General features: G+C 42.3%; 1 protein-coding gene across 1 annotated transcript in view; it reads right to left on the minus strand.

Annotated features, from left to right (window-relative positions):
• Nucleotides 1-1,154: 1,154 nt before the first annotated feature.
• The window catches only part of mtdh (metadherin), a 43,963-nt gene continuing 20,813 nt past the window's right edge, over nt 1,155-24,304 (minus strand). The window contains exons 5-13 of the mRNA XM_062980152.1: nt 23,153-23,221; nt 9,106-9,351; nt 7,761-7,847; nt 7,331-7,429; nt 6,007-6,134; nt 5,570-5,689; nt 5,307-5,423; nt 4,248-4,404; nt 1,155-2,904 (exon numbers count right to left, since the gene is read on the minus strand). Of these exons, the coding sequence (XP_062836222.1) occupies nt 2,834-2,904; nt 4,248-4,404; nt 5,307-5,423; nt 5,570-5,689; nt 6,007-6,134; nt 7,331-7,429; nt 7,761-7,847; nt 9,106-9,351; nt 23,153-23,221 (1,094 nt within the window). The 3' untranslated portion in view covers nt 1,155-2,833. The remainder of the gene's footprint in view (nt 2,905-4,247; nt 4,405-5,306; nt 5,424-5,569; nt 5,690-6,006; nt 6,135-7,330; nt 7,430-7,760; nt 7,848-9,105; nt 9,352-23,152; nt 23,222-24,304) is intronic.

The raw sequence follows: 24,304 nt of genomic DNA on the forward strand, positions 1-24,304 counted from the left end.
GGGGGGTATCAGTACAGGCAGCCCCCAAGTTACGGACAAGATAGGTTCTGTAGATAATTGGATTTTAAAAAAGGATTGGTGATAAAGTTTCAGTTGAGACACCTTTCCCCCATGATAACTCTTTCAGGAGTGAATTTTCCTTTCAAGGGGTAGATTTCCTGCTATCTCACCCCCGTTCTTAACGATGAGTTATTTGTAAGTCAGATGTTTGTAACTTGGGTACCACCTGTATAGCCAAAGGCTGCCATTTATTATCCATTATCAGTGAAACCACAATCTTGATGGGTTTGGTCAAAGGACACTTTAAAGGTACAAAAGGACAGCCAATGTGAAAACTCATGAATCCTAGGACACTTGGGACACACTTAGCCCTGCAAAGGATATAACAATAGCAAAATTAGATAACTAATGAAAGTACTGTTTTTTTTAAAAAATGAAAGTATCCCATACTTGTTATCATCCAGTTTCTATACACATAAATATTCTGGCCTGATAAAGTTTTTCTTCTTAAAGACTGGGAGACCATCAAATTACTCCCAAGCATTTCTTAGGCAATATAAACAATTTTTGTATCAACTGTTCAAGGCAAGAAACACAGACATCATGAAATGCAGCCTATAGGAGCAGGTTTAAGCAGAGTTAATTTTTGCAGGTATTATATCAGAAATTAGCTTTGACATCACTTAGCAGCAGCAGCATACCGTTGCTTCTAACATGACACCATTATGGATATATATATATATTTACTACTATGCAGCTTTCCACAGAGGAGTGATATGATGGAGCGCCCTTATGAAGAAATACTATTTAAGGGCCCTATTGTATGCACACATAATTAGTTCCACCAGGAGAGGCAAAAGAATTGTCAACTTCCTGTTTTATGGCTGTGGTGAAAACTGCTTACTATTTTCCTAATTTTTGGAAGGTTATTATCTGATAAATTGGATATTTTTTTAAATACTGGAAATATATCAAATCTGTCACTGCCTATGAAGAAGGGAAATACTTTATTCAAAAAGACATAATTTCACATATTCAATACTCTTTAAAAACACTGTTGAAAACTGTATTTCAGTACTCATATTTTCATAGACATCTTATTTCTTGTTAAAAGTACTAAGTAAAACTCTCTTCCCATAAATAACACAATGCTATCAATTTGCTCACTTTATTTTAACAAAATCAATTTAGAAATGTCACTGAATTAAACAAAAACATCTGAACATGTAAACATCTGCCATGTTCCTGTGAAACAGGAATACCTGTGCACATTAGTATTCATTAGGAACACTATCAATTAATAAGGCTTGTCTTCAATACAACTAAATCCAGTTTGTTGCTTTAATTGTTCTTGCATTGCAAGTTAATTTTACCAAAATTTCAGATGTATACAATGAGACATTATGGGAGAGTCAATAAGTACCATTGGTTACAGCTGTTACAACTTCTCTGCCACAAGAAAAGAAAAATGCTAAGCCAATTACATCAAATAATCATGGCTTCTCTTTAATAGATGTTCACCAAGTTATGTTAATTATGGTCCTTTAAACACACACAAACATTTGTAAAGGCTATATACAGTGTACATGGCTGAGCATGCACTATTCATAGATAGATACCTGCCTGCTTGATGTGATGTAATTACACAGTGCCTGGCAATGATGCAGCTCAACTCCCATTGTAATCAATTATTCCAAGAGGAAAGTTGTTTTACAATTATTATACTTGCATGATTTTTTAAAAATACAAAAAACAACAACAACATATATCCCATTTAAGAACTTTAGATGCAGATTCTACATAGGTTAAGGCAGTAAAAAAGCACTTCCTGATACAGGTGGTCTCAATATCAATTAAAGCTGTCTGAAGCCATTATTTCTCTTTCATCTCCACTACACCTTTGAAGAGTTTATGGAAGTTACTTTTCTTAAAAAGACATTAAATCAACCAAAAAGGGGAATTATAATAGGAAAGTGGGCAGAAGAGAAATGAAACATGACTTTTAAGAATTATAGAGATGAAAAATTATCAAGAACGAACCTATTATCTTTAAAAAGAATAAAACATGATGCAGATCTGGAGCATCCTGCCCAGTTTCTTTAAAATATATTATCTGACTAATTCAAGTAGTAGACTATCAAGGAGGAACTTTATGAATCATGCTGAAGTTCTGACCAGTTTCTATCAGTTCTGCATCTAAACCACAATCATCATCATCATCATCATTTTTTAAACTAGAGAAATAATTTTGCTGAAAGGTTTTAGCCACAATTCTGGTACACACCATCTCTGAAGAAGACTACCATTCAAATCAGGTCACTATTCAGGAGAAAATGCTTCCAGAATCCCTGTCACTCTCTGCACTTACAACTTTTTAAGTTTTTATACTTTTAATTATTAGAAAGATATGGCAGATTACTAACCAGACTTTGATTTATACATTAAACAAATTCAGAATGGGCACCATTCAAAAGAGACACACTAGGTTTAAAGACAGTTAGGGAATTTAAGACCAATCAATTTTATCCAACTGACATGAAATAAGAGAGATAACTGTTGCAATACCAACGTTTTCAAAAATTATTTTCCCCACTGGTTGAAAATACAGACTCTTCAATGCATCTTCAGTATTGTCAGATTTCCTGTTAAAAGTATGTCACCAACTCAATCTCCTTCTGTTCCTGTTCTTAAAGAAGGTTGTTTTCAAAGCAGTTTGTTTTTTAAAAAATCTGTTGAAATTTATATAAAATTCTGTACAGGTTCACAAATTATTGCATAAACAGCATAATCTTCACGACAAGTGTTTCTGCAACACACGTCCATCTCAGAAAATTCATGTTTCCCTTCTGGCTTTTTTCTTCTTTTTGATTTGTTTCGGGGATTCCCAGCTCTCTTCAGACTTGGCTAAAGTTTTTTTTAAACAAACAAACAAGGAAAGTATGAATTGTACATGTTATTCATGCGCAGTCCATTCCATACATTTCATCCTACTGAGTCACAGGAAATACACCAGGAATTGTGAAATCGTACTACCAATCAATCAATCAATCAATCTTTATTATGGTTCAAAGACCCAATTTATTCAGCAGAAAAAGTGCACAGCAGATTCATAAACTGATAGGACCACTTAAAAGCAGAATGAGTGCAATGCTAGATGCATATGAACAAGAATAAAAACACTGCAAATATACACAAGGCAAGTTTCAACCTGGGTGTAATACAGGAAGTTGTCTTATCCTGTCTACCTCAGAGAGAAACTTGGCAAGAGCCAGGGTCAAAAGGAGAAATTGCCACCTAGTAAAAACTTTACAGGCGGCTAGGAATTGTGGGAGTTGAAGTCTAAAACACTTGGAGGGCCAAAGTCTGCCCATCCGTGGTCTAAAGTAACATTTTTTTCCCTTCTACATGGAGATAATCTCACCCATTTAAAACATTTTATATAGGGATTCACCCTGTGCTGGTCTTGGCAATGGCCAGAAGCGCATTTGCAGTTAAAACTAGTGCACCAACTGTGCATGTTCCTTCTTATACTGGCTCACGCTACAGTGGCACATACCTGAATATCATTCTATTAGGATTACTACAACGTGCTCTGCATGTGAGTGAATTTAAAACGTATCCAGAAACTTTAGCTGTCCCCATGAGCTGCAGCCAGATTGCAGCTCTTTATTACAAGCTTTTTATAAAACCAGCTTAATTGGCGATTGGACTTTCAAATGAAAACATATGAACATACTGGTTATAACCTGTAAGATCTCTACAGCTTGGTTCATATTCTCACCAGCTGTGGAGCTCCTCCAGGAGTCTAAGATTAATTCCTCCTTTCAGCAGGCAAATAATTGATGTGTGCATGCATTTTGTACTTTCACCTAACCTTACTGCAATGTTTTAAATTATTTGATGTTGTTTGGAAATAATGCTGTTTTAACATTTAAACATTTTTAGATTAAATCTGTTATGAGCCACGTCAGGTACCAGACCGGAAAAAAAGGACACACTTGAAACATTATCTCTTTCTGAACTTCACTTCAGAAACTTTTTTCCTCAGGTACAATGCCACATATCCTTCAAAGGCAAACCAATATTTTTCCTACACTAGTGCTATAAGAAAAATATAGATAGCAGCCCTTAAATCTTCTTGAGACCACCCTGAAGAGTTTCACATTTAAATTCTAGCACATGCACTACAAAGTTGATTGGTGGTTACAAATACTCAAGACTATGCTTTATAAACACATAACACTTACTCTGTGGTGGAGGCACACTGTTTTGCTTAACGTTAGAAATAGGAACTTCTATCTCCTGTAACATCTGTGGCACTTGGGAAGGTATCTTGTCAGATTCACTCTCTGATACAGTTACAGATGGCTCAGTAGAAACTGCAAATGAGGACATCTCCTCAGGCTAAACAAAAAATACAGACACACTTCAGTGGGTTTGTTTAATGGAGCATGCTGGTTTAGGTGCTTTTTAACTTAGGGTAACACCTCTGATGAAACTGAGCATATTTCACAAATGTTTAATACACACAGATTGTCACAAGATTCCCTTTTTAGTGTTTCAGATGACTATAAAAATGCTTTATGCCAGATACTGGGAAAGTTGTACTAAATTATTCCACCAAATACAAGAACAGCACAGAAGTGGAAAAATGTATCCATTCACATTATACTTGTCATTACACTTGCTTTACTATTATTAGATCCTGTGAAAATACCAGCCAAAGATGCAGGCAAAATGTCAGGAGAAAATGCATCTAGAATATGGCCATAAAGCCACACAACACCCCATTGTCTTTTAATTGTTGTAAATTTTCTAAGGTTCTAGCCAGAAAAAAAGGATCAGAGCTGAACAACACTTATGACTCAAATGGTAACATTTAAAATGACAAAGAAACATAAAATTATTTCATATGCAAAATCTGTCTCATCAATGAAAGCATATGTGAGAATAAATTATGCTAAACTTCAATATTACAGACTTAAAGACCAATCATTTTTTGAAATCTACAATATTAGGAAGGAAATACACAAATAAGTACTTCTTCAGGGTCTTAGGAATGTCATAAATGGAAAACTATTTAATTCTGTAAACATTACAAGAAATTCCAAACACAAATATGCACTTCTCCAGCGGAATAAACTATGGACATACTCATGGTGGTTCTCCATTACATATTATTTCAAAATAGGCCCTGAGAACAGGAATTTAACATCTGTAAAATTTAACTTTCAGCCCCTCGGTTCTGTTAATTTTGTAAATGTCGAATATAGGTTTTATGTTCAATTAGATCTATTTATCAATACCTCAGCTTTTTCACTAGTGCTGATGGTTTTTAAAGAGAAAGGTATCTGCTCTTGTTGAACTTGTGAGGTATCTTCTGAAAACTCTTCTCCAGCATGTCTATCCGGATCTTCAGCATCCTAAGTGAATGAATAAATTACACGACAGAATAATTTGATCAAATCTTATTTTCTAAGTTGGGGCATGCAACTTGGTTCTCTGCTGAGTGTTCTCTGGGTTAGAACATTCAGCAAATCTGCAGAAATTAATCTTTAAGTTATTTTACCTGAACAGGAGAGGTAGCCTCTTCCCCTTGCTTTTTCTTTTTCTTCTTTTTCTTTTTGGATTTACCACTTGCAGTATTTTGCAGAGTTGGTTCTGTCTTCTCTTTCTCATCATCTGTAGCCTAACACAAATCCCAAAAGATTAAAAGGGTATTATATTTGACCAGGATATATCACATTTCCTTTCAATTATGACATTAAATGCAATTTAGTTTGGAAATCTATTTCAATTACAGGCTTGACATCGTGAAGCAGCATGCATTTGATATTGCCTAAACTCGTGTTTTCTTTTATTACCAAAAGTTGAAATCAGTTGTAAGGGAAGAAAGAAGCCACGTTGTATGAAAGTATCTTTTCTTAACCCTTATCTTTGTGTACAGTAAGAACTGCCACTATGGATCTGAGTAATAGTTCATTTTACTCAAGCTTCTTCAAATACCTTCTGAGCCTCAGACAATCCTTCTTCAAGCTGTGGAATGGAAGGAGACTTTTCTTCTTCAACCCAGTTTCCCCATTCCTCTGCTGGGGCATTCCAATCAGAAGTGGGATCAGCAGAAGAAAGCCCATCTGTGAAATATTAAATAAGTTTTAGATAATCTAGTCAAATAAATACAGATTTAAACTTTAAAATTCTCATGTGCATTAAATATATAGTTTCAGAATATATGTCTTTAATATCTATTATCTATTATTAGTGCATAAAACAAAGGTTAAACCATACAATTCAAAATAATGATGTGGATTTCCAAGGTTTTTTTGAAATAATGAACAATATTTTTAAACAAGTATTTGTATTAGAATAAGGATGTAGCATGGTGTAGTGGTAGAGCATTGGATTACGATTCCAGCAACCAGGATCCTTTTCATAGGCAAGTCACACCCTTTCCACCAGGGGAAGCCACAGGCAAATCCCCTTTGAAGAAATCTTCTATGAAAACCACTATATAGGTTTGCTTTATGGTCACCATGTCAGAAACAATTTGAATTATTTCTGATTTGAATTATTAGAATTATTAAATGATTTGAATTATTAGAATAAAAAGGTATTTTAAGGTAGTCATTAATGTTAGTGATCAAGAACACAAATTAGTTATGTTTATTGGAAACCATGGAACTGTCTTTAGAAACTGTCCTCAAATTACAATGGCTGAACCTAGACAGACTTTTGTTCATCAGATTTGTCCCTTGGTAAAAGGAAGGTAGGGAATTCATGGGTTCTTCCTTCTGCCTCCTTTAAAGCAGCTTTTTAAAGGAAGGAAGGTGGTGTTGGAGTCTGTGAATCTGCCAAAGTACCATTTCTAACTAGTTCTCTAGTTGAAGCCTCTTCTGGATCTCAGTCCCACACTACTACCCATGAAGAGGAAAGAGTCGAGTCTAAAGGGAAATACTTGGATTCTAGATTTTAAAAATGCCCACTAAGTTATCTATAAAGCATGAACTATTTCCTATTCTTAGATTTTATTGTAGAACATCAGCATCATCTTACAATAGAAAATTGCTAAATAGCACCAACAATAAAAATACCATATTTTGAAAAAAAATTGTTTGCTAACCAGGATAACACTATTGTTGACAACAACAAACCTCAATTCATATAGTAAAAATTATGTACCACAAAAGCTTTGTGCTACATTAGTCTTTAAGGTACTATAAAACTCTTCTCTCCAATGAAAAAACTTAAATTTATTGGGAACAGGGAGATGAGGACAAATCTTTAAGCTGCAAGTCAAACCATATTAGACAAAGATGAAAAAGGTACATACTTAGCCCAGACCATTCATCATCAACATGTGCCTGATTACGGTTTAAATCCCACTGAAAATCAGTAGTTCCAGGCTGGGAAACGGGCTCACTGCTGGATCCTGAAAAGAACAAAAAATATATACACACTGTGAAGTTTTACAGAAATAATGCAGTGCTGATAGCTCTGTTATTTCATATGAAATAGCTCAGTATGGAGATGGCCAAAAGAAATTCCTTCAAAAACTCCAAATTCATCTTGATAAAACAATAGTGATGTTTGACATTTTGTTATTTAGCATTTACTGTGACCACCAACACCAGAAGTTTGTGTATTGTTAAGTCTTGTCCAATGTAAGTGCAACTACTCTTACACTTAGCAGGAATGAAATTTACAACATAATGTAACATGAATACTGCACAGTGCAAGCAGATTATTTTATAAAGACATACCAGAAACTTTAGGATTTAATCCCAAAGAAGAAAATGAAGGAGAACTCTGTTCAGGTGTGTTTATTCTTCCATCCACTCCAGACCAGGCTGTTGGGGGATAGAGCAAAAACAAAAAGAGATACAAGTGTTTTTTTTAAAACTTAAACACATTTGTAAGATAATGCTTAATCATTTTTCATGTGAACTTTGGATCCAAAATATTGCAGATTCATTACAGAAGTATAAAGACAATTGCAGTGTTGCATCCATGACTTTTAACTTTGTTTCTTTTTAGCAAAAGTAATATGCCAAACAAAACGAGGTCTCAAATTTACTTTCTTTCTTACTATATATTGTTATAGTTGGTCAGTATCATTAATCATTCTATGACATTCTGTTGGACTAAAACCGAGCAGTGGAATAGCACTCTGGAATTGCAATGTCAACATTTATCAACATCCCAGACATTTACAAAACTTTTTGGATATTGTTTAAAATAAAAAGACACTTTTCAAACCAATCACAATAACCCCAATTGTATTTATATGAACATGGGTGAATATGTGAGATAATAATAATAATAATAATAATAAATCTTTATTTGTATCCCACTTTTCTCCCCAAATGGGACCCAAAGTGGCTTACAACATTATATAAAAGACAATACAAAACAATATACATATGTAAAACAATAACCTATAAAAACAAATTTACAACAGAAACAGTCAAACTGAACACACATTGTGTTGTCGAAGGCTTTCATGGCCGGGATCACAGGGTTGTTGTATGTCTTTCGGGCTGTGTGGCCATGTTCCAGAAGCATTCTCTCCTGACGTTTCGCCCACATCTATGGCAGGCATCCTCAGAGGTTGTGAGGTATGGAACATGGCCACACAGCCCGAAAGACATACAACAACCCTGTGAACACACATTCACACCAAATCTACATATTACATTTTTGTCCCTTTCCTAGTAATGACAATAAAGATGAGTTATTTGTACATCTCACACTGGGCTAGAGTTGGAGGCCATGATCAAAGACATAAAGAACATTTTTTAGATGAGTGGCAATAACATGAAAAGTTTTGGGAACTCCCGATTGCTGAAAAGTAAAAATGCCTTCTGGGTGTGTGCAAACCTACAGATGGACATTCAAATACCTTTCTACAGCATAACTGATGCTTATGAAAGGACTAAGCGTTTCTAATTATTACTGAAATTAAGTGGGATGACAACTGGCTGTAAAAATAACACTGCTGAGTGCACAAGGGAAGGGTATTTAAAAAGTTCAGGTTTTAAAAATATGTCTACCCTTGGTCTTCTTGACAGAAAATAAATATCGGGAGAAACAAACATATCAACTTACCGATACCAGGGAACAAAGTGCGCTCACCCCAGGTTCTGCCCACCAGAGACACTCCCCAATCCTTCCCATTTCCATTATCTCCAGTATCTTTTCCCCAAGCTGATGTCTCATTCTTCCTCTTGCCACCTGCAGATGACACTGGAGTCCATTTCTCTTCACTTGTGTTAATTTGAGGAGAAATCTTTACAGGCTTTTCATTCCAGTTGCCTCCATTTACTGTGGGGCCTTCATTGAGTCCAGAAGGAACTTTGAACACAAACACAAGCAATACCATAGGTACGTAACTGTAGCAGGTTACTCTCCACTTTTAAAAGGGGAAATTTATAATATATTAATACACTCATTAAAAATAATAAAAGCAACGGCTAATACCAGTTTCCTCCTAGCCAATGTTGTCTAGTTATTTTTAGAATCTGATTATCTTATTACAATAAACAACACACTGTCTGCTTTCAAAACATGAATATCTTGACTTAATAAACAGAAATATCTTTCTTATTGTCTGCTCCAATGGTGTGAAACTCTCTTCTGCAGATGTCTAGATTAGCCTTCCTTTGCTCTATTTTCACCAGGAGGCAAAGGCTGTTATATTCAGACTGGATGTTATTATTAACTGATTGTTAGAGAGAGTCATCGCATTAGGGTGGTTGTATTTACTAAGTGTTGTGCTTTACATGTTTTAAACTTGTTTTAAATGAGTGGGGTTTTTAATAGACTTATTATTTAATTTCTTCAATAATTTTTTATTATGATTGTTTTAGATGTATTTCAAGACATTTTGGGTCCAATATTTGGAGACAGCTGCAATATTAACTAAATGGACATACCATCACTCAGTTCACACTTACCTTTGCTGCATTTAGCTATATTTTTCAAAGCATAAACTAGCAATTCAGAGAACAGTGAATTTAGCTATTGTGTGAAAAAGAAATCTGTTTTCTTTTTTCACAGTTCATGTTATGATTGAGCCTCATGGCTCTGTTACTGACAGACGTGGGCGTAAGACTCCTCGAGAGTCAGATACTCTCGAGGAGCGAGAGAGGAAAAGACTGCGAGACATATTTGCAGCACCATCTGACGAGGAGTCTTTCGAAGGGTTTACGGAGAGAATGGAGGAGGGGCTGGTTAGCTCAGAGGAGGATGAGATGGATTGGACTCGGGTAAGGGAGGAAGTGGGTGCCACTGGCCATGATGGGACAGAAGATGAATGGGGACCTTCAGGATTAGACCCATGGTTTAGCTGGAGGGATGGGACGGGATCCACAGCTGGAGATGCTGTTGGGCGTAGTCAGAGGTGTTCCAGCTCTGACGAGGAAAGTGATGAGGAAACGCCCGGGTTAAGGAGGACAGCTGACAGTGATGAAGATTTGTAACTGGCATAAAATGGGGCTTGAGAGCAATTGCAAATTGCGTTGGGCAAGGTAATCTGGGCAAACGCTTGGGATCCGTGTGTGTGTGGGACGCTTCCCTGAAGACTTGTGTGCTTTCCTGTGCTGTGACGTAAGTTGATTGGAATCCAGGGTCAGACGGCGGGAGGGATTGTGTGGGCATTTGTTTGTGCAAACCTGTGCTTACTCTTATTAGCTTGACCTTCCGTCGTCTTCTTGACGGACGCCATCTCCTGCTTTGAGAACTCGGACTGAACTGACCACGGCTTGTCTTCCCCCCTTCTTGGACTTGGAAAAACTACAAACGTCTGCTTCTGGCTTTGATCTACGGAACGGAACTGGTCTACGCAACTGCTACAATCCTTGGCTGATTTACTCGTGTTGGAGATCCTGTCTGCTGTGTGTGTGGGGGAGCGACGCAAGTTACTCTAAGCACAGTGTCGGCAGCAGAGAGGAATCTGCTGCCAATTAGTTGCATTCTTTGTATCTTTTGTTCCTTGGCTTTCGTTTCGTTTATACCCAGGCTGAAGCAAGCAGTTTGTTTTTACCCGGATTAAACTCCGGTTTAATCCGGTTTATCTTTTGAACATTTACTTTTGCCCCTTTTTGCTCCTAAAGGCAAAAACTGCCTGGCCCTTGTGTTTTACGGGCATTTTTGAGTTCTGTAATCTAATAAACTCTGTTACTTTGAATCTTGTGGCGTTCTGTCCTTGACAGATTGCCCAACGCCCATAAAAAGTTTATTGCAGCAATAAACCCGTCAGGAAGACGATGGATGAGTTAAGGGCCAAAGTAGACCAATTGCAAACGGCTTTTACCGTTATCCAAACAGCTCAGGCTGTGAAAGGACATGTTTTGACTCCTGAACGCTTTGACGGAACCAGGTGCAAGTTGCCAACCTTTTTGGCACAAGTGGAGCTTTATTTTTCTCAGCTCAGTGCTCATGCTTTTCCTACAGACACTAGCAAGGTGGCCTTTATTTTGAGTTTGTTGACCGGTCCCGCAGGACAATGGGCCACTAATTTAATTTTGGGAAATGACCCAGTCAAGGACAATTTGAATAATTTCAAAAAGTTGTTAACTGATACTTTTGGGGATCCTCTCCGCACGGAGAACGCTGGGTGGGCTCTGTATCGGTTGAAACAGGGAAAGGGGACTGTTTTGGATTACTTAAATAAGTTTAACCTGTATCGCCACCAGCTGGATTGGGGGGAAAATGCATTCATGCTTTTATTTACTGCCGGGTTAAGTGATATGCTCCAGGATGAATTAGCACGCTTGGAGCCGGCTGAAAGCTGGGACGCCTTAGTAGCTAAGGTGCTGCGTTTAGACGCAAGGTTCGAGGCTCGTAAACACTCAAAAGCAATGTGTGCGCCACCCATGCATGTAACCAGGGCACCTGTGGTGATGGGGGAAGAGCCCATGGAGCTTGGGGTCTTTAAAAAGCTGTCTACAGAGGAAAAGAGCCGTAGGAGGCAGCTGGGCTTGTGTTTGTACTGTGGGAATGCTGGGCATTTTGCCAAAAATTGTAATGTGAAACCTTCCCAGCTTTCGGGAAAAGGCCAGCCCTAGTGCGACGTGAGTCCAACGCACTAGGGCTCCTCAAGCAGTCAACTGAGGGGAGGAAGCATGTTTTCGTACCCATTACATTATCTGTTGGGGGAAGGGAACTTGTTTCTACTTTGGCACTGCTGGACTCAGGGGCTACGGTCTCCTATGTAGATATTGAGTTTGCTAAGAAGCATGGCATTCCTAGAGTGTGCAAGGCATGCGACGTGTGGGTGGAAGGAGCAGATGGGAGACTGCTGGAGACTGGGGTGGTTAACCATGAAACCTCAGCAGTAACGTGGGAGGTGCAGGGAGTAACGGGAACGTTTGTGTGGGATATTACGAGCTTGCCTAGATATGACGTGATCCTGGGGATGGATTGGCTAGCTGTAGTAAACCCACATGTAGATTGGGCAACACGTAAAGTGATCTTAAAGAGGCAGGATTGTTGCACTCTAAATGTTACTCATTCTGATATGGAGGGAGTGCCTGCTGAGTATGGGGAGTTCTCTGATGTATTTTGTAAAAGAGAAGCGGACAAATTACCACCGCACAGGCCATATGATTGCGCCATCAAGTTGGCAGAAGGTGCGAAACTGCCAGCAGGGAGGCTGTATGCCTTGACTGTACCGGAAAGGCAAGCTTTGCGGGAGTTTCTAGATGAAAATTTAGCCAAGGGGTTTATTCGCCCATCTAGTTCTCCAACTGCGGCACCGGTATTCTTTGTAGCCAAAAAGACTGGGGAACTTAGGTTGGTCTGCGATTATCGGATCCTAAACAAATACACCATTCGGGATAGGTACCCGCTGCCTTTAATCTCGGAACTGTTATCAAGGGTGCAAGGGGCTAAGGTCTTTACCAAGCTTGACCTGCGGGGGGCCTATAACTTAATCCGTATACGGGAAGGGGATGAATGGAAGACGGCATTTAACACGTGTTTCGGATGCCACGAGTTCCGAGTCATGCCTTTTGGGCTTTGTAATGCTCCTGCGGTATTCCAGAGGTTCATGAACGATGTGTTCAGGGACCTAATTGACCAATTTTTAGTGATTTATTTGGATGATATCTTGATTTTTTCTAAGGACGAGAAAGAACATCGTCAACATGTCAAGCAGGTTCTGCACCGACTGCGGGCTAATGGGCTTTTCGCCAAGGCTTCCAAGTGCGTCTTTCATGTGCCTGAAGTGGAGTTCCTAGGTCATGTAGTGTCAGGTAGGGAACTTAAAATGGACCCACATAAGGTTGACGCCGTCAACTCATGGCAGGAGCTGAAGACTAAGAAGGATGTACAAAGGTTCTTGGGTTTCGCTAATTACTACCGGGAGTTTATTCCGAATTTTGCAAAGCTCACGGTACCTTTGACGCAGCTTCTGCGCAAGAAACAGCCATTTGTGTGGGGGCGGGAAGCTCACGAGGCGTTTCTACAACTAAAGTCTAGTTTTCAATCGGACAACATACTAACCCATCCTGACGTTGACAGACCGTTCGTGGTAGAAGCGGACGCTTCTAGCTACGCGTTGGGGGCTGTATTGTCTCAGAAGGATTCCTCAGGGACCTTGCGTCCCTGTGGATTTTACTCGCGGCAACTAACACCCTTCGAGCAGAACTATACCATATGGGAGAAGGAGTTGTTGGCGATTAAGGTGGCGTTTGAGGTGTGGCGGCACTGGCTTGAAGGGGCACGGCACCAGATCGTGGTCAGATCTGATCACAAGAACTTAGAGCACTTGCAAACAGCAAAGAAGTTAAACCAGCGTCAAATCCGCTGGGCTTTGTTTTTCTCCAGGTTTAACTTCAAGGTGCAGTTCGTGGAGGGGAAGGCAAACTTGCGGGCCGATGCTTTATCCCGCAAGCCGGAATTTAAGACCAATGAGCAGGTAGTATGTCAGACCATCTTGCCTACTGCCTCTCTGTGTGTTGTAGATAATGAGCTTGGGTTACATGACCAGATCCTTGAGGCTCAGAAGGATGATGTGTGGACTCAGGAGCAACTGATGCTGCTCTCTGCAGGTAACCGTACCATACTGCCGCATCTCCAGGATCAAGACGGGGTATTGGTGCGTAGGGGGCAGGTTTACGTACCAGTAGGGACCCTCAGGTTGGAGGTGATTAGAGCCCACCATGACGAACCCATGGCTGGGCACTTTGGCAGGTTCAAGACCGTACAGCTTATCACCAGGAGCTACTGGTGGCCAAAGATGCGGCAAGACATTCTGCGCTTTTGTGACAGCTGCGCCGTTTGTCAGCAGAGTAAGACGCCTGTTGGGCGCCCTAGAGGGTTGTTATCGTCTTTACCTGTTCCGGAGAGGCCATGGCAAATCATTTCCATGGATTTTATTTCAGATTTGCCTAAGTCTGGGGGTTATACTTGTATTTGGGTGGTGGTGGATTTATTTAGTAAACTGGCTCATTTTATTCCTTGTTCAACCATTCCGGCGGCCCCTACGTTGGCCTTACTATTTACAAAGCACATCTATCGTTTGCACGGAGCACCCGAGGTGATTATTTCAGATAGGGCTCCGCAATTTGTGTCACGCTTTTGGAAACACTTCCATGAGTGTTTGGGGACTAAGTTAAACGTGTCTTCAGCTTTCCATCCGCAAACGGATGGACAGTCGGAACGGGTTAATGGGCTCTTAGAGCAGTATCTGCGTTGTTTTTGTTTAGATCAACCCACGGCTTGGGTAAAGTGGTTACCGGTGGCGGAATTTGCTTACAACAATGCGGTGCACACGTCTAGTCAGCATACGCCATTTGAGCTAACTTATGGTTTTCACCCACGGGGAGGTGTGGCGCCGTCGACCAATGTGGTCTCTTCGGACCCTGTGTACCGCTCTTCGGAAATGGCTGCATTGCATGATGTTGCCCGTCGCTTACTGTTGGAAGCTAAGGCAACGCAGAAGACTCAGGCTGACCGCCACAGGCAGGCAGGGGAGGAGTTGGAAGAAGGGGATTTGGTGTGGTTATCTTCCAAACATATTAAACAGGCTGGGGGAAAGTTTGCGCCTCGGTATTTGGGTCCCTTTCCTATCGTTAAAAAGATTTCTTCTGTTGCGTTTCGTTTGCGTTTACCGTCTAGTTTAAAGGTCCATCCAGTCTTTCATCGTTCGCTGTTGAAACTTGATACCTCTAGTCGTCGTGGTGCTATAGCGGAGGGTATCACTGCCACTTCTCCGCCATCGGGGGAGGAGGCCTTTGTGAGAGGGGATAGTGTTATGATTGAGCCTCATGGCTCTGTTACTGACAGACGTGGGCGTAAGACTCCTCGAGAGTCAGATACTCTCGAGGAGCGAGAGAGAAAAAGACTGCGAGACATATTTGCAGCACCATCTGACGAGGAGTCTTTCGAAGGGTTTACGGAGAGAATGGAGGAGGGGCTGGTTAGCTCAGAGGAGGATGAGATGGATTGGACTCGGGTAAGGGAGGAAGTGGGTGCCACTGGCCATGATGGGACAGAAGATGAATGGGGACCTTCAGGATTAGACCCATGGTTTAGCTGGAGGGATGGGACGGGATCCACAGCTGGAGATGCTGTTGGGCGTAGTCAGAGGTGTTCCAGCTCTGACGAGGAAAGTGATGAGGAAACGCCCGGGTTAAGGAGGACAGCTGACAGTGATGAAGATTTGTAACTGGCATAAAATGGGGCTTGAGAGCAATTGCAAATTGCGTTGGGCAAGGTAATCTGGGCAAACGCTTGGGATCCGTGTGTGTGTGGGACGCTTCCCTGAAGACTTGTGTGCTTTCCTGTGCTGTGACGTAAGTTGATTGGAATCCAGGGTCAGACGGCGGGAGGGATTGTGTGGGCATTTGTTTGTGCAAACCTGTGCTTACTCTTATTAGCTTGACCTTCCGTCGTCTTCTTGACGGACGCCATCTCCTGCTTTGAGAACTCGGACTGAACTGACCACGGCTTGTCTTCCCCCCTTCTTGGACTTGGAAAAACTACAAACGTCTGCTTCTGGCTTTGATCTACGGAACGGAACTGGTCTACGCAACTGCTACAATCCTTGGCTGATTTACTCGTGTTGGAGATCCTGTCTGCTGTGTGTGTGGGGGAGCGACGCAAGTTACTCTAAGCACAGTGTCGGCAGCAGAGAGGAATCTGCTGCCAATTAGTTGCATTCTTTGTATCTTTTGTTCCTTGGCTTTCGTTTCGTTTATACCCAGGCTGAAGCAAGCAGTTTGTTTTTACCCGGATTAAACTCCGGTTTAATCCGGTTTATCTTTTGAACATTTACTTTTGCCCCTTTTTGCTCCTAAAGGCAAAAACTGCCTGGCCCTTGTGTTTTACGGGCATTTTTGAGTTCTGTAATCTAATAAACTCTGTTACTTTGAATCTTGTGGCGTTCTGTCCTTGACAGTTCAAGTTCTATTATGAATACTTGGGAGGAAGTTCCAATGAACTGAGATGGACTTAATTCCACGTCAACAGCTAAAAGGTCGGGCTGCATACATTTGCCTATTAATAAAGTTAACTTTTGTCTCTGAATTAAACGAACTGACAAGGGTCAAGTCTGTATAATGCATTTAGGTTAGTGTCAGAGGTGCAGAATGTAAATCGGACTAATAACAAAACAGAGAAACTAAAAATATACAGTGTAAGTGTCAAGGACAGAACGCCACAAGATTCAAAGTAACAGAGTTTATTAGATTACAGAACTCAAAAATGCCCGTAAAAACACAAGGGCCAGGCAATTTTTGCCTTTAGGAGCAAAAAGGGGACAAAAGTAAATGTTCAAAAGATAAACCGGATTAAACCGGAGTTTAATCCGGGTAAAAACAAACTGCTTGCTTCAGCCTAGGTATTAACAGAACGAAAGCCAAGGAACAAAAGATACAAAGAATGCAACTAATTGGCAGCAGATTCCTCTCTGCTGCCAGCACTGTGCTTAGAGTAACTTGCGTCGCTCCCACACACACACAGTAGACAAGATCTCCAACACGAGCAATTCAGCCAAGGATTGTAGAAGTAGAGTAGACCAGTTCCGTTCCGTAGATCAAAGCCAGAAGCAGACGTTTGTAGTTTTTCCAAGTCCAAGAAGGGGGGAAGACAAGCCGTGGTCAGTTCAGTCCGGGTTCTCAAAGCAGGAGATGGCGTCCGTCAGAAAGACGACGGAAGGTCAAGCTAATAAGAGTAAGCACAGGTTTGCACAAACAAATGCCCACACAATCCCTCCCGCCGTCTGACCCTGGATTCCAATCAACTTACGTCTCAGCACAGGAAAGTACACAAGTCTTCAGGGAAGCGTCCCACACACACACGGATCCCAAGCGTTTGCCCAGATTACCTTGCCTGACGCAATTTGCAATTGCTCCCAAGCCCCATTTTATGCCAGTTACAAATCTTCATCACTGTCAGCTGTCCTCCTTAACCCGGGCGTTTCCTCATCACTTTCCTCGTCAGAGCTGGAACACCTCTGACTACGCCCAACAGCATCTCCAGCTGTGGATCCCGTCCCATCCCTCCAGCTAAGCCATGGGTCTAATCCTGAAGGTCCCCATTCATCTTCTGCCCCATCATGGCCAGTGGCCCCCAATTCCTCCCTTACCCGAGTCCAATCCATCTCATCCTCCTCTGAGCTAACCAGCCCCTCCTCCATTCTCTCCGTAAACCCTTCGAAAGATTCTTCGTCAGATGGTGCTGCAAATATGTCTCGCAGTCTTTTTCTCTCTCGCTCCTCGAGAGTATCTGACTCCCGAGGAGTCTTACGCCCACGTCTGTCAGTAACAGAGCCATGAGGCTCAATCATAACACTATCCCCTCTCACAAAGGCCTCCTCCCCCGATGGCGGAGAAGTGGCAGTGATACCCTCCGCTATAGCACCACGACGACTAGAGGTATCAAGTTTCAACAGCGAACGATGAAAGACTGGATGGACCTTTAAACTAGACGGTAAACGCAAACGAAACGCAACGGAAGAAATCTTTTTAACGATAGGAAAGGGACCCAAATACCGAGGCGCAAACTTTCCCCCAGCCTGTTTAATATGTTTGGAAGATAACCACACCAAATCCCCTTCTTCCAACTCCTCCCCTGCCTGCCTGTGGCGGTCAGCCTGAGTCTTCTGCGTTGCCTTAGCTTCCAACAGTAAGCGACGGGCAACATCATGCAATGCAGCCATTTCCGTAGAGCGGTACACAGGGTCCGAAGAGACCACATTGGTCGACGGCGCCACACCTCCCCGTGGGTGAAAACCATAAGTTAGCTCAAATGGCGTATGCTGACTAGATGTGTGCACCGCATTGTTGTAAGCAAATTCCGCCACCGGTAGCCACTTCACCCAAGCCGTGGGTTGATCTAAACAAAAACAACGCAGGTATTGCTCTAAGAGCCCATTAACCCGTTCCGACTGTCCATCCGTTTGCGGATGAAAGGCTGAAGAAACGTTTAACTTAGTCCCCAAGCACTCATGGAAATGTTTCCAAAAGCGTGACACAAATTGCGGAGCCCTATCTGAAATAATCACCTCGGGTGCTCCGTGCAAACGATAGATGTGCTTAGTAAATAGTAAGGCCAACGTAGGGGCCGCCGGAATGGTTGAACAAGGAATAAAATGAGCCAGTTTACTAAATAAATCCACCACCACCCAAATACAAGTATAACCCCCAGACTTAGGCAAATCTGAAATGAAATCCATGGAAATGATTTGCCATGGCCTGTCCGGAACAGGTAAAGACGACAACAACCCTCTAGGGCGCCCAACAGGCGTCTTACTCTGCTGGCAAACGGCGCAGCTGTCACAAAAGCGCAAAATGTCTTGCCGCATCTTTGGCCACCAATAGCTCCTGGTAATGAGCTGCACGGTCTTGAATCTGCCAAAGTGCCCAGCCATGGGTTCGTCATGGTGGGCTCTAATCACCTCCAACCTGAGGGCCCCCACTGGTACGTAGACCTGCCCCCTGCGTACCAATACTCCGTCTTGATCTTGTAGATGCGGCAGTATGGTACGGTTACCTGCTGAGAGCAGCATCAGTTGCTCCTGTGTCCACACATCATCCCTCTGAGCCTCAAGGATCTGGTCATGTAACCCGAGCTCATTATCTACAACACACAGAGAGGCAGTAGGCAAGATGGTCTGACATACAACCTGCTCATTGGTCTTAAACTCCGGCTTGCGGGATAAAGCATCGGCCCGCAAGTTTGCCTTCCCCTCTACGAACTGCACCTTGAAGTTAAACCTGGAGAAAAACAAAGCCCATCGGATTTGACGCTGGTTTAACTTCTTTGCTGTTTGCAAGTGCTCTAAATTCTTGTGATCAGATCTGACCACGATCTGGTGCCGTGCCCCTTCAAGCCAGTGCCGCCACACCTCAAACGCCACCTTAATCGCCAACAACTCCTTCTCCCATATGGTATAGTTCTGCTCGAAGGGTGTTAGTTGCCGCGAGTAAAATCCACAGGGACGCAAGGTCCCTGAGGAATCCTTCTGAGACAATACAGCCCCCAACGCGTAGCTAGAAGCGTCCGCTTCTACCACGAACGGTTTGTCAACATCAGGATGGGTTAGTATGTTGTCCGATTGAAAACTAGACTTAAGTTGTAGAAACGCCTCGTGAGCTTCCCGCCCCCACACAAATGGCTGTTTCTTGCGCAGAAGCTGCGTCAAAGGTACCGTGAGCTTTGCAAAATTCGGAATAAACTCCCGGTAGTAATTAGCAAAACCTAAGAACCTTTGTACATCCTTCTTAGTTTTCAGCTCCTGCCATGAGTTGACGGCGTCAACCTTATGTGGGTCCATTTTAAGTTCCCTACCTGACACTACATGACCTAGGAACTCCACTTCAGGCACATGAAAGACGCATTTGGAAGCCTTGGCGAAAAGCCCATTAGCCCGCAGTCGGTGCAGAACCTGCTTGACATGTTGACGATGTTCTTTCTCGTCCTTAGAAAAAATCAAGATATCATCCAAATAAATCACTAAAAATTGGTCAATTAGGTCCCTGAACACATCGTTCATGAACCTCTGGAAGACCGCAGGAGCATTACAAAGCCCAAAAGGCATGACTCGGAACTCGTGGCATCCGAAACACGTGTTAAATGCCGTCTTCCATTCATCCCCTTCCCGTATACGGATTAAGTTATAGGCCCCCCGCAGGTCAAGCTTGGTAAAGACCTTAGCCCCTTGCACCCTTGATAACAGTTCCGAGATTAAAGGGAGCGGGTACCTATCCCGAATGGTGTATTTGTTTAGGATCCGATAGTCGCAGACCAGCCTAAGTTCCCCAGTCTTTTTGGCTACAAAGAATACTGGTGCCGCAGTTGGAGAACTAGATGGGCGAATAAACCCCTTGGCTAAATTTTCATCTAAAAACTCCCGCAAAGCTTGCCTTTCCGGTACAGTCAAGGCATACAGCCTCCCTGCTGGCAGTTTCGCACCTTCTGCCAACTTGATGGCGCAATCATATGGCCTGTGCGGTGGTAATTTGTCCGCTTCTCTTTTACAAAATACATCAGAGAACTCCCCATACTCAGCAGGCACTCCCTCCATATCAGCATGAGTAACGTTTAGAGTGCAACAATCCTGCCTCTTTAAGATCACTTTACGTGTTGCCCAATCCACTTGTGGGTTTACTACAGCTAGCCAATCCATCCCCAGGATCACATCATATCGAGGCAAGCTCGTAATATCCCACACAAACGTTCCCGTTACTCCCTGCACCTCCCACGTTACTGCTGAGGTTTCCTGGTTAACCACCCCAGTCTCCAGCAGTCTCCCATCTGCTCCCTCCACCCACACGTCGCATGCCTTGCGCACTCTAGGAATGCCATGCTTCTTAGCAAACTCAATATCTACATAGGAGACCGTAGCTCCTGAGTCCAGCAGTGCCAGAGTAGAAACAAGTTCCCTTCCCCCAACAGATAATGTAATGGGTACGAAAACATGCTTCCTCCCCTCAGTTGACTGCTTGAGGAGCCCTAGTGCGTTGGACTCACGTCGCACTAGGGCTGGCCTTTTCCCGAAAGCTGGGAAGGTTTCACATTACAATTTTTGGCAAAATGCCCAGCATTCCCACAGTACAAACACAAGCCCAGCTGCCTCCTACGGCTCTTTTCCTCTGTAGACAGTTTTTTAAAGACCCCAAGCTCCATGGGCTCTTCCCCCATCACCACAGGTGCCCTGGTTACATGCATGGGTGGCGCACACATTGCTTTTGAGTGTTTACGAGCCTCGAACCTTGCGTCTAAACGCAGCACCTTAGCTACTAAGGCGTCCCAGCTTTCAGCCGGCTCCAAGCGTGCTAATTCATCCTGGAGCATATCACTTAACCCGGCAGTAAATAAAAGCATGAATGCATTCTCCCCCCAATCCAGCTGGTGGCGATACAGGTTAAACTTATTTAAGTAATCCAAAACAGTCCCCTTTCCCTGTTTCAACCGATACAGAGCCCACCCAGCGTTCTCCGTGCGGAGAGGATCCCCAAAAGTATCAGTTAACAACTTTTTGAAATTATTCAAATTGTCCTTGACTGGGTCATTTCCCAAAATTAAATTAGTGGCCCATTGTCCTGCGGGACCGGTCAACAAACTCAAAATAAAAGCCACCTTGCTAGTGTCAGTAGGAAAAGCATGAGCACTGAGCTGGGAAAAATAAAGCTCCACTTGTGCCAAAAAGGTTGGCAACTTGCACCTGGTTCCGTCAAAGCGTTCAGGAGTCAAAACATGTCCTTTCACAGCAAAAGCTGTTTGGCTTACGGTAAAGGCCGTTTGCAATTGGTCTACTTTGGCTCTTAACTCATCCATCGTCTTCCTGACGGGTTTATTGCTGCAATAAACTTTTTATGGGCGTCAGGCAATCTGTCAAGGACAGAACGCCACAAGATTCAAAGTAACAGAGTTTATTAGATTACAGAACTCAAAAATGCCCGTAAAAACACAAGGGCCAGGCAATTTTTGCCTTTAGGAGCAAAAAGGGGACAAAAGTAAATGTTCAAAAGATAAACCGGATTAAACCGGAGTTTAATCCGGGTAAAAACAAACTGCTTGCTTCAGCCTAGGTATTAACAGAACGAAAGCCAAGGAACAAAAGATACAAAGAATGCAACTAATTGGCAGCAGATTCCTCTCTGCTGCCAGCACTGTGCTTAGAGTAACTTGCGTCGCTCCCACACACACACAGTAGACAAGATCTCCAACACGAGCAATTCAGCCAAGGATTGTAGAAGTAGAGTAGACCAGTTCCGTTCCGTAGATCAAAGCCAGAAGCAGACGTTTGTAGTTTTTCCAAGTCCAAGAAGGGGGGAAGACAAGCCGTGGTCAGTTCAGTCCGGGTTCTCAAAGCAGGAGATGGCGTCCGTCAGAAAGACGACGGAAGGTCAAGCTAATAAGAGTAAGCACAGGTTTGCACAAACAAATGCCCACACAATCCCTCCCGCCGTCTGACCCTGGATTCCAATCAACTTACGTCTCAGCACAGGAAAGTACACAAGTCTTCAGGGAAGCGTCCCACACACACACGGATCCCAAGCGTTTGCCCAGATTACCTTGCCTGACGCAATTTGCAATTGCTCCCAAGCCCCATTTTATGCCAGTTACAAATCTTCATCACTGTCAGCTGTCCTCCTTAACCCGGGCGTTTCCTCATCACTTTCCTCGTCAGAGCTGGAACACCTCTGACTACGCCCAACAGCATCTCCAGCTGTGGATCCCGTCCCATCCCTCCAGCTAAGCCATGGGTCTAATCCTGAAGGTCCCCATTCATCTTCTGCCCCATCATGGCCAGTGGCCCCCAATTCCTCCCTTACCCGAGTCCAATCCATCTCATCCTCCTCTGAGCTAACCAGCCCCTCCTCCATTCTCTCCGTAAACCCTTCGAAAGATTCTTCGTCAGATGGTGCTGCAAATATGTCTCGCAGTCTTTTTCTCTCTCGCTCCTCGAGAGTATCTGACTCCCGAGGAGTCTTACGCCCACGTCTGTCAGTAACAGAGCCATGAGGCTCAATCATAACAGTAAGCTAGGAAGGAAGCGTGCTACAGCTATGCAAGCCATCCATGCTGGATGTTGCTGATCCTCGTAATTAGGTAAAAGTGAGTACAAAGAAATACTTGTACAAATAAAAATACTTGTACTAGAACCTCAATGAGAGTATTATGCAAAGTAGGTATGCCTCACCTTGCTGAAGAGTAGTATCACCTTTTCCAGATTTAGAATTATTAACTTGAACATTCAGAACTGTATCACCTGATTAAGAAAAGAAGAGAGATTAGTGATCAATTAGCCTGCTAATATGTAAATAAATCCACTGTTTATGTCGACAGACTAATAGACAAAGAATCCAAAGCATCCTATAAATGTCCAGTCCAAGTGCTATGGATTAAGATTTTTTAAAAAAAGGCTTGGAAAGAAACATACAAAACCCAGAAAAAACCCATAATTACTGTCAGCTTTATCACTAGCAGAAGTCCAATACAGTATTTTGGTGTTGGCAAGAAGAATAGAAAAGAACCTATAAGATTAGCTACTTTGCTCGTAGCAAGCACCAACTGCCCTTACAGAGGCATGGTCAAGCAGCTTTATAACCAAAGCAGAAGCTCAGGGAAGAAGGAAAGGAAATCACTTGTTTGGTATCCTGAATGTGTCTTATTACAGCCACAAATGGCATAGTGACTGATGGGAAGCTGGAAGCAAAGGCCATGGAATTATAGAGGAAAAACTGGGATATCGAGATTACAACCAGATGTCTAAGAGTGTCTGAAACTGAAGTAAGAGGGATTTTAATTGTGTCTCATGAGCATTATATTGATGTATGGAATATATGGAATCCTACCAGTACATTGTGAGATAATTTTTGTGACTGGATACCTATATGTATATATGATTTATTATAGATAAACCAACTGGCAGTGAGAGTGGCAACTGTAACACCAGGTTGTGATGGAAGAACAGCTTAATAACATTTAGTTAGCTATAAGACTTCATCTTAGTGTGAATGTTATGCTCGACTAGCCAAATGTTCAGTTTTATAAACCTGATATTTACAAATTTGGAGTCGTTCTGAGGTTTTAGAACTGTTTTAATGTGTTATAGTTAACTGTGTGATCTGTATTTATTGGCATTTGGTTATTGTTGATATGAGAATAATATGTAAAGAAAATGGAACAACAATATAAGTTGTCCAGGACATAGAGAGAAATGATGATGACAGGGCGATGCGTCACTGCAGAGGGATGCTTAATACCTGTGTTACCTTCCAGTCATCCTTCCCATCCTTAGGAATTTAGAGGCCGACCCAACTCACCCACAAAACCTCACCTTGCCCATATA

The sequence above is a fragment of the Anolis carolinensis genome, chromosome 4 (assembly GCF_035594765.1).
Source record: "Anolis carolinensis isolate JA03-04 chromosome 4, rAnoCar3.1.pri, whole genome shotgun sequence".
NCBI classification, from domain to species: domain Eukaryota; kingdom Metazoa; phylum Chordata; class Lepidosauria; order Squamata; family Dactyloidae; genus Anolis; species Anolis carolinensis.